Source organism: Rosa chinensis, chromosome 7 (genome assembly GCF_002994745.2).
Source record: "Rosa chinensis cultivar Old Blush chromosome 7, RchiOBHm-V2, whole genome shotgun sequence".
Taxonomy (NCBI): Eukaryota; Viridiplantae; Streptophyta; class Magnoliopsida; order Rosales; family Rosaceae; genus Rosa; species Rosa chinensis.
This window is the reverse complement of record NC_037094.1, coordinates 27,904,397-27,915,734: the sequence shown is the minus strand read 5'-3', so window position 1 is coordinate 27,915,734 and position 11,338 is coordinate 27,904,397. Positions and strand designations below refer to the sequence as shown.

General features: G+C 36.9%; 1 protein-coding gene across 1 annotated transcript; it reads left to right on the top strand.

Annotated features, from left to right (window-relative positions):
- Positions 1-440: 440 nt before the first annotated feature.
- Positions 441-8,180, top strand: LOC112177216 (ABC transporter B family member 2). The gene is made up of 12 exons (XM_024315482.2): positions 441-994; positions 1,119-1,173; positions 1,280-1,455; positions 2,402-2,602; positions 2,692-2,951; positions 3,262-3,802; positions 4,069-4,448; positions 4,741-5,153; positions 5,757-5,998; positions 6,100-6,347; positions 6,639-7,051; positions 7,366-8,180. Exons 1-12 carry the CDS (start codon positions 677-679, stop codon positions 7,908-7,910), a joined length of 3,792 nt encoding a protein of 1,263 aa, XP_024171250.1. The 5' UTR covers positions 441-676; the 3' UTR covers positions 7,911-8,180.
- The last annotated feature ends 3,158 nt before the right edge of the window (positions 8,181-11,338 follow it).

The window sequence follows — 11,338 nt, the reverse complement described above, 5'->3', positions numbered from 1 at the left end:
TAAAGGTTTAAAATTTGGCTTTTTTATATTTGAACTCAATCAATCCGTATTCTTATTATTTCCTTTAATTATGACTTAGGGTTTATAGATTTTAATTATAGCCTACATAGATTCTAGCAGTTTTATACATTCAAATACACTACTCATCACCATGCGATATGCATTTTATGGGATAAAAAATTGAAAATTCAACATAAGATGACAATTACATTAAACATAAATGTACCTGATATACTAAATAATTGACAGCTAACTATCTATTTATTTTTGTATTTAAGTCTATTGGAGTTATTATGGTAGAGATGAGCATAATAAGCCCCAACTGTCTCACTGACCAATTCACAAGATAGTCCCGTTGTAACAGTCAACAACTTACCAAACTACCACCTGCTTATGACTCCTCTATCCTCCTCTTAATGACCCATCTAACTTTTCTTCCTCTTTCTTTTCTTTCCAAACAGAAAAACAAAAGCATAAAGCAGCCATTTAACACCTCCAATTGGTTACTCCTATCCTTACAAACATAAACCTATACATCGTTTTCTTTTCACATACTAATTCAATTCCACCGCTCTCATACATGCACTTCCTAACCATTTTTTTCACTCACGCTTTACATATATGTACCATTAAACACCCTCATCTCTTCTCTCCTAAACACTTTTAATTTTTCAAAATGACTTCAAAGCCGGATACATTTCCCTCTTCCGGCAACGTAAACGGCGATCATGCAGACGACGACGACATGTTGAAGTTGAAGAAGAAGAAGGAGAAACAAGAAGAAGAGAAAGAGAACAAGAAGCGGAACGTTCCATTACTGAAGCTCTTCTCTTTCGCTGATTCCTACGACTGCCTTTTGATGGCAATCGGATCTATCGGGGCCTGTGTTCATGGCGCTTCAGTCCCTGTCTTCTTTATTTTCTTCGGAAAAATGATAAACATTATTGGCCTTGCTTATCTCTTTCCCAAAGAAGCTTCCTCTAAAGTAGCCAAGGTATAATGACATCTCACTTCTAAGTTTTTACCATGCATTATTTGGTAAAAAAGAGAGACAAACCTTTCAATTCAAATAGGTCTATATCTGGGTTTTAATTAATTTTTCTTGTTTCTTGCTGCAGTACTCCTTGGATTTTTTATATCTCAGTGTAGCTATATTGTTTTCATCATGGACCGGTATGAATTAAGCTCGTCATTATTATTATTATTTTTGAATATTAATTTTCCAATGATGCATGTGAAATTAAACAATTAGTAAATTTAATTCATCTTAATCTTGTAGAGGTGGCTTGTTGGATGCACACTGGGGAAAGACAAGCAGCGAAAATGAGGATGGCATATTTGAGAGCCATGCTGAATCAAGATATAAGTCTTTTCGACACTGAAGCTTCTACTGGGCAAGTCATTTCTGCAATTACAAGTGACATTATTGTTGTTCAAGATGCTCTTTCTGAGAAGGTAATTAATCAAGGATCATATACTAAATAATTCATACATATCTAATTAGAGGTAGGTCCTCTTACTTAAGGTAGGTCCAACCCTAATTAATACGGACGAGACTGGTGGGTTAAGAGAAATATTAATATGGACCCTAATTAATACATATCATCATCGTGATTAAGAAAATAATACCCAGAAAAGAGAAATATGTTTTGGTTAGTGAAGGAAATTAATGAGTCAAAACTAGTTGGTGCATGTGGTAAGGTTTTTGATATTAGAGACTAAATTAATCCGTGAAATTAGTGTGAGGCATGCATTAGTTTCTGGACGAGGACGAGATGAAGACGATGCAAAGAAGTAAATGCTAAGAGCCTAAGAGCATTTATAAGTCGGTTGGGGAAGTTGGTTGGTTGGTTGGTGCTCTGAGATTTGGTGCTCCGAGATTTGGAGCTCCAGCTGTGGATGCATATCTGTTTCTGGAAATTAATTATTGAAAGAGAAAATAGAATTTTAGAGTTTCTATAAAACCCATTAATTAGGTAATTAATGACCCGACCCGATTTAAATTCTATCGGTGCGGTCCTGCAATTTTAGAAAAAAAAAATTTGGGTTCTCTTGAAATCATCCACCCGAAAGATCGGGTCGGATCATCTATGCAAATGGTCGGGTAGTTCTCGTCGGGTCGGGTTTTGGTTCCATAGAAACTCCCCGCGTAAAACCCAGCGTAGAGTGGACAGAGTGAAGTTCAAAAACCCTAGAACCTCAAAACAATCTTCAATTGTAATTCCAGAGTGAACTAGTTTAGTTACATGCTCGTTGGAAAACTGGGGTTCTGCATATGCTAATTTTTGGTCTTGGCAGACAAAAAAAAAATCCCTTTGTAGTTTAAAATGATGATGTTATATAGATGACATGTTTGATGTACGTGTGTGAAGTTGAATATGATATATGTGATGGTGTGCAGGTGGGGAACTTCATGCACTACATAAGCAGATTTCTTGCAGGATTCACAATTGGGTTTGTTAGGGTTTGGCAAATTAGTCTGGTCACTCTCTCCATTGTACCCCTGATTGCCCTTGCTGGCGGTATCTATGCCTTTGTCACTATTGGCCTCATTGCTAGAGTCAGAAAGTCCTATATCAAGGCTGGTGAAATTGCTGAAGAGGTCAGTGAATGAGCCCTCGCTTTCTCTCTCTAGAACTGTCTCTATAATTTGCTAGTGGTTTGATATTTGTGTGAATTTGGTTGAATTAGGTGATAGGAAATGTAAGGACAGTGCAAGCATTTGCAGCAGAAGAAAGGGCTGTAAGGCAATACAAGACAGCTCTGTTGGGTACATACAAGTATGGGAAGAAAGCAGGACTGGCCAAGGGTTTGGGGCTGGGCTCCCTGCACTGCACCCTTTTTCTTTCATGGGCATTACTCGTTTGGTTCACCAGCGTTGTTGTGCACAAGAATATCGCTAATGGCGGCGAGTCTTTCACCACTATGCTTAATGTTGTTATTGCTGGCCTGTAAGTTCATTTTGTCCAAATATCTTCACTCATTAGTCATTGAATTCCATTCTCATTTGTAGTTTACTACCACATTTATGTATAGCAGTGCTTCCATCATCATATGATATATGAGCTGGTTGATTTTACTGTGTATATGTAGAACATGTGGAAGTTGGAGAAAATCTCAATGTGTTTATAATCTATGTACTTGAGTGAGTTGCTTGTTGTTAATTATTATGATGAATATAGTCTGGAATTGTATTTAGAGTTCAGATTTTGTAAATAAGATCAAACAAAATGATACTATTGTATGCTCTTTTTTTGGAAGGTCACTAGGGCAAGCAGCGCCTGACATCTCTGCATTCATACGAGCCAAGGCAGCTGCGTATCCCATATTTGAGATGATAGAGAGGAACACAGTGAACCAATCCAGTAGCAAAACTGGCCGGAAACTGGACAAACTTGAGGGGCATATCCAATTCAAGGATGTATCTTTTAGCTACCCATCTCGTATAGATGTTAGTATCTTCAATAAGCTCAATCTTGATATCCCTGCTGGGAAGATTGTAGCCCTTGTGGGAGGAAGTGGTTCTGGCAAGAGTACAGTTATATCTTTGATTGAACGATTCTATGAGCCACTTGCTGGCCGGGTGTTGTTAGACGGAAATAATATAAGCGAACTTGACCTCAAATGGATGAGGCAACAAATTGGGCTGGTCAATCAGGAGCCTGCTCTTTTTGCAACAAGCATTAGGGAAAATATTCTCTATGGAAAAGGTGATGCTTCAATGGATGATATCAAACGTGCAGCTAAACTTTCAGAGGCTCTTTCTTTCATAAATAACCTCCCAGAGAGATTTGAAACTCAGGTATTGATACACAATCTCTGTTACAAACTTAATTAGGTATATCTATACGTATTTATATATAATTATGCAGACATAAAACAACTGCAAGCTTTGACTTTTTTTTTTTTTTTTGTATGGTGCTTGTTTGCTGTAGAAATCTCTTAGTTTAATTAACCACGATCTTTATTACATTGCAAAGGGACAGTGTATAAGGTGAGATCTTTTGGAGAATTGTTGTTTATCTTCTTTTCTTTTTCTGATGGTCATTCTTGGATTTTCTTTTCCAGGTTGGTGAGAGAGGCATACAACTCTCAGGAGGACAAAAGCAAAGGATTGCAATAGCACGTGCAATAGTGAAGAATCCATCAATTCTTCTATTGGATGAAGCAACGAGTGCTCTGGATGCAGAGTCTGAGAAGAGTGTGCAGGAGGCACTTGATCGTGCCATGGTAGGGCGAACGACAGTAGTGGTGGCACATCGTCTGTCCACTGTCAGGAATGCAGATCTTATTGCTGTTGTTCAAGAGGGGAAGATAGTTGAAACTGGGAGCCATGAGGAGCTAATTTCAAACCCCAACAGTGTCTATGCAGCACTTATTCATCTACAAGAGACAGCTTCTTTGCAACGCCACCCCTCATTTGGTCCTAACTTAGGACAGCCACTAAGGTACAATTCAGACTCTTACATATCGGAAATTAACATTCTGGTGCTTATACTAACTCTTCTTGTAAACTCCGGAATAATTTCAGCTGTTGAAATAGGTGTTCACTTTGTAGATTTTCTTTTTACAGTATTGATAAACATACATAATGTGGATGCAGTTAGTTACTATAGATGTCTCCTACAAATACAATTCCTGATGTAGGAAACAAAATTATCAAAATCCTCTATGCCGTATAATATGATACTGATTTTGATTAAACTGGGAGTGACATTTATTTTGTATAAATTTTTGTAGCATAAGGTATTCACGGGAGTTATCTCGTACTACAGCAAGTTTTGGTGCCAGCTTTCGCTCTGATAAAGAATCTCTTGGCCGTCCTGGTGGTGATGGAACAGAGATTAAGTCAAGATATGTTTCGGCTAGTAGACTGTATTCCATGATCCGTCCAGACTGGCACTATGGGGTGATTGGTACCATTGCTGCCCTTATTGCTGGAGCCCAGATGCCTCTTTTTGCTCTCGGGGTCTCTCAGGCTCTAGTTTCCTATTACATGGACTGGGAAACAACATGCCGTGAGGTTAAAAAGATCTCTTTACTCTTCTGTGGGGCTGCAGTGCTAACTGTCATTGTTCATGCTGTAGCTCATTTTTGTTTTGGAACTATGGGAGAGCGACTCACTCTTCGAGTTAGAGAGAAGATGTTTTCTGGTATGTACGGTTAAATATTTTTCATATACAATAGAAATGAAATAGTCGTTTCTTTAATGCTAATGCTGATTTCTGTACAGAAGTGTATGTACGTACATGCCAAGTTTTGTTCTTCCTTTGGAAGTAATCTGTAGCTTTTATAGGATGTCTTTCCGTTTATTTCATTTTAATTGATAGATCCTTCTTTCTCTTGAGAATGCATTAGAAACAGATAGCAGAAGCAATTCTTGCAGAAATAGATAGCAGAAGCATTTGACTTGTATCTGATGCTGATAATGTTTATTTCTTTATCTGTAGCATTACATAAGAGAATGGCTTTTGTCATCATGATGATAAATTAAACTAAATGACCCTCAGTGATTAAAAAGCTTTTAAGAAACAGTTTAACCATTAGGGACAATACAAAACTGCCAAATTTTAAGACTAAAGACCACACCATCCACTAAGCTTTACGTATTCCAGACCCAATGGTGTTTAGTATAATCTGGATAGCTCCCCTTTATGGGGATTGGGGATTTTGAAGTATTCTAGAAATAATTTTCTCCAGTTATGAACTTATGATATTGTCTTCTCTTCTTTAATTTTGTTTTTATTTAATTGCAGCAATTTTGAGGAATGAGATCGGATGGTTTGATGATACAAACAACACCAGTTCTATGCTTTCATCGCGTCTAGAAAGTGATGCAACTTTATTACGAACTATTGTTGTTGATCGCTCAACAATTCTTATACAGAATGTGGGTTTGGTAGTTGCCTCATTTATCATTGCCTTCATCTTGAACTGGAGAATCACATTAGTGGTCTTAGCCACGTATCCTTTGATCATAAGTGGTCACATCAGCGAGGTCCTATACCATTACTTCTTTCTGCTGTAGTTTTGAAAGAATAACTGAATAAGGATATTATTTTTGAACAGCGTGCCAACAATTTCTACCTTTTGTTTCAGAAACTTTTCATGAAAGGCTATGGTGGCAACTTGAGCACAGCATATCTGAAAGCTAACATGCTAGCTGGGGAAGCTGTAAGTAACATCCGCACTGTTGCTGCATTTTGTTCTGAGGAGAAGGTCATCGACCTATATGCTCATGAGCTTGTTGAGCCTTCTAGACGTTCATTTACTCGTGGTCAGATTGCTGGCATATTCTATGGTGTATCTCAGTTCTTCATATTCTCATCCTATGGCCTGGCCTTGTGGTATGTTGCTTTTACCTCCTTCTGCCCTCCAGTTTTCTATAAGATTGGAAAAATTCTGTTGTCATTGATGCTAAGCTGGGAATGATAACAAAAGCTCATATTGGGTAGTCATTTCCAAATACTTTGTTTTTCTATGAAAGAAGAAAATGATATGAACATAAAGCTTAATCTTTAATTTGTCATCTGTATAAAAAAAATCTTTTTGGCCTTACTCTATCTGTCATGAATGAAGAGCTTGATATGAATTCAAAGCATAATCTTTGTTTTTGTTTTTTTTTTTGTCACAATCAGGTATGGTTCTGTTTTGATGGAAAAGGAGCTTGCTACCTTTAAATCTGTCATGAAATCATTCTTTGTTTTGATTGTAACGGCATTAGCAATGGGTGAGACTTTAGCACTTGCCCCAGATCTTTTAAAAGGGAACCAAATGGTGGCATCAGTCTTTGATGTAACAGATCGTAGAACAGAAGTCCTAGGGGACGTAGGAGAAGAGGTTACGAAAGTGGAAGGGGCAATTGAGTTAAGGGGTGTTCAATTTAGCTACCCATCAAGACCAGACGTAGTGCTTTTCAGGGACTTCAATTTGAAAGTTCATTCAGGCAAAACTATGGCATTGGTGGGGCAAAGTGGTTCTGGTAAAAGCTCTGTGATTTCTCTAATTCTCAGATTTTATGATCCGACAGCTGGGAAAGTTATGGTAGATGGTAAGTCATATGCACAATACTTTGTTTTACCTGTACTAGGAACAAGTAAATTTTAATATAGACGAAAATGACTGCATTTTGTGAAGAAAAAAGGGAGAGTGGAATTGACACCCCTTTTAAATTTGAAGACAGGACATGAAATTGGTTTAAAAGAAGCAGGGGAAGGGGCAGGAATATAAAGAAAGGGATGGCAATTTATTCACCTAATTTTAAAAGGACATTATGGTTCATCCAACTTTTTCTTTTTTTTTTTCAAGGAATTATTTTCAATATTATTTGCTAAATTGATTTGAAATTGTATAATATCATTGCAGGGAAAGACATCAAGAAACTCAATCTCAAATCTCTTCGAAGACACATTGGCCTGGTTCAACAAGAACCAGCTCTCTTTGCCACATCAATTTATGAAAACATCCTTTATGGAAAAGAAGGAGCTTCTGAAGCAGAGGTAATTGAAGCGGCCAAGCTTGCCAATGCACACAGTTACATTAGTGCCCTTCCTGAGGGCTACTCCACTAAAGTTGGGGAGCGAGGGGTGCAACTATCTGGTGGCCAAAGGCAAAGGGTGGCCATTGCCCGAGCAGTTCTAAAGAACCCTGAAATTTTGTTACTAGATGAGGCAACCAGCGCTCTAGATGTGGAGTCTGAGCGTGTGGTGCAACAAGCTCTTGATAGATTGATGAAGACCCGTACAACTATAATGGTGGCACATAGGCTGTCCACAATAAAAAATGCAGATGAAATTTCAGTCATACAAGATGGGAAGATTGTAGAGCAAGGAAGTCATTCAACTCTTATAGAGAACAGAAATGGAGCATATTACAAGTTAATAAACATTCAGCAGCAGCAGCAGCATTGACAATACAAAAATCGAGAACAGGTTTACTCAAATGATTTTTATGTAGGGGAGTTCTGCTCATCACTGTACCCTTTGTAATCTTTTTCATTTTCTTTAAAATTACCACATATAATGGAGATTGCTACTGCCGAGAATAATGATAATACATGTTGGGAATTTCTGTACAAATATGAACGTATTGGCATCTCTTATTGTTCCAGATGAGTCATTATGACCTCTCCTTTGTATTTTAAAATATTGAGTGTATAAAATACACACATTCTTTAAAAATTTATAGAAGAGATGGTAGAAATGAGTATTACTTTGAAATTGAGGAACCAAATGCTACTGATTATTGGATTTCAAATTAGTGTTCCAGATGAGTCATTGTGACCTCTTCTTTGTATTTCAAAAAACTGAGGATAATAACATCCCATAGTAGTTCTTACTTGAGGTAAGGAATCACCTTGCCTAAGTTTTTTCCTCCGGTGTGAAACTTGGTCTTATCTTTGTGTTTAATGAAACATAGAGATTGAATTTCCTTTCCCAAGACCTCATATTCACCAACCAAACTTGTTTTAGAGTGTGCTGTCTTATGCTGTTTAGTCAATCAAAATTAGCCACACAAATACAAATAGCCTCTCAAATTTTAAATGTATAAATTAATAGTGCCCCTTTCAAAACAAGGAAATTTTCCTGTAGTTTCTTTGAAATAGGGAGTCCCATTGATTTGTTTCTATTGTCGGCCCCCTTGTTGTTATCGAAAGGACCATTTACGTGGAGTAATCTTAATCACCTAGCAGTCCTAGGTTTTTCTCTGAGGAAACCAAGTTTATCAAGTAAATCCCACATGGAAAATTGGTGATTCTGACATGCAAAAGTCAATAAGAAGTTTAACTGTTCTGTTCAACCCTGTCAATATTTTCTACAGTCTTCCCATTTTTCTTTTAGTTAAAAGAGTTTCATATGGATAGGCTTGTGAAGAAAGGCAATGAGGTAAGAAGGTTGAAAAGAGTTCTGGAATATCTTACTGTCATTGTTTGCTTCATTTGACTAGTGAGAAGCAAATATGTCACTCTCTTTGAAATAATGCATAACACCTTGAGCTACCATGCAGGAGTCAAACCCAACTTAGATTCTCCCATATGTCAAACACTTTGTGAATGTCATATATACCCTTTGAAGTGAGTCCTACATATGCTATTTTATTTGGGATTTGGGCGAAGTCCAAATGCAGTGGATGCGTGTACTCCTTCAAGATCAAAAAGCCGCTCAAAGCTCTAATTTAATGGATGATATTCTGGCTTTTTGTACCAATACTACCAGAAGATAACCAACTTTTATTTTATTGATTGCTTTCATACACACTCTGATATTTCTGTACCATGATAGGTTGACAATCACATCATTACTAAAATTTTAAACTACTGCTTTAGTATGTGCGTGGTAGAATCTGCATTAGTGTCTGATCAGTTAACCTGCCTGTCTGGTCTTGGAAGATATACCCTAATCTGCAACCTCTTAAGCATGACCAATTACAAGCAAACATGGTAACTACCTCGTTTGAAATACTCAGAACATAAGGATTGCCCAGCAATTGCAGTATAGTTTCATATTTGACTTCTCCTTTCCGGGAAATTGGACCGGTGTACGTGGATGAGAAAAGAGTTTTCTTGAATCCAAATATGGAGAAGAGGGGAATTCTACACAAACATGATTTTCCAAGTTCCAAGTACTTGTCATTGATGGTTTTTGATGCAATAGAAATATACTGTACTGCAGTTATCACTGTCAATAATTTTCTGATTTCATAGCAATATGGATGTAATTAATCTATTTTATGACAGAAAGTTTCATCACGAATTCTTTCTTTAATTTTGGTGCGCATGTTGATTTTGAATGAATTGAAATTCGTAGCATAGAGTGGTAGATTGGATGGATCAATGCATGCACTTTTGGATGTGTGGAAGATTTGAGGAGAATGTTTGGTAAATGGGTGATCAACCATGCAATGGCAAGATTTGAAAGAGCAGTAGTTGGAGTCTGCTGCATATTTTAGAACAGGATTTGAAATCAATGTATGTTAAACTAGTAAGAACATGACAAATATGATGACCAGTGAGATTAAGTTAGTATATAATGAAATAAATAATTGAAAGCAGCTTAGTTTTATTACCTAGTAATGAGATCTAGCATGACTCAATATCCCTAGAATCCCCTAAAGATGAGGATATATGTAAGAATATAACACTATCACAAGAAGAAAATTAGAAGATGACAAATAGAACCATGCATCATCCTTTTAGACAATCAGGCATTTGAATTCTCAACCATTGAATAATAATTCATCTGCCATGAATAAAAGTGAAAATAGTTATAACTAAACAAAATGTAACATAGCTACATTGTTAGTGCAAATAATTCATCAGGTTTGTAAACTGAAAACAAATTATCTGCCATAAAAACCGATTCTGCATAACTCGACTCGACCATACCTTACTGGTGTGAGAGTTGATAGTCGATCATTTGGATAAGTTTAATGGCACATCAACAATGATCAACTAGTTTGGTACAAGTAAAAAGAAAGAAAGAAAGGCAACAGCAGATTACTAGAAAGAGATAAAGTACAGATCAAAGTACCTAAGTCGATTTGACCTAAGTGCTAGTAGTTATCTCCAAAACTTGTATGTTCATTTGAACTTTGAAGATTTGTTTTGCACCGTGCTCTATGCCTCTACGTCTTTCAACTTCATCAGCTGTTTCTCAAATACCAGGCAGTTTTTTTCTCCTTTAACTAGAATCAGAGCAATAGTGCAAGTTAAAATCCAAGAAAAACATAGAAAAGTATGATACTATTGGGAAATTCCTTGGAAATCTCAAGGTGACATTAAGGCTCCAACACAACAAGAAGATAAACACTACCATTCAGTAGCATCTAAATCCAAATACTTGTTCTCCATTTGGCCAACAACAGCAAATGACAGCACATCTTCTGCATTAGCACACAGTGCATCCTGTGTTACATGTTTGATCTGCTTTTTCTTCGTGTCGCTTACCTTTTAATTTCCCTCTGATAGCAGACAAATCCAGTCCAAACCTTAAACCCTACAGGCACCGCCTTATGGTTCAGGGAGTCTTAAACCCAATGGAAATCTGACCGGTGGCTTAAAAGCAATTTACAAACCTCATCAACCACATTAATATAACTGTCAACATTAGATGAATATTACTACCTAATCCCTGTATTGATAGCAATTTAATTTAAAATGGTTTCTAACTTTCTAGATTGCTTCCTGTCAATCGTCATTGCTTGTTTTTGGGAACCAAGTAATATTTATAATGATAGTGAGAAAAGGAATGAAATGACATCACCATTTGAATAACTTCTTACTTGCACCTATAAAACCCGCAAGTCTCAACAATATGTCCAAACTAATTCTAGAACCGTA

Bases quoted from the DNA above. Each gene is read 5' to 3' on its own strand.
- LOC112177216 (XM_024315482.2), top strand. From the start codon at position 677: ATGACTTCAAAGCCGGATACATTTCCCTCTTCCGGCAACGTAAACGGC. The intron at 2,603-2,691 runs GTCAGTGAATGA...TGGTTGAATTAG, and splicing joins CTGGTGAAATTGCTGAAGAG to GTGATAGGAAATGTAAGGAC. The intron at 5,154-5,756 runs GTATGTACGGTT...ATTTAATTGCAG, and splicing joins TAGAGAGAAGATGTTTTCTG to CAATTTTGAGGAATGAGATC.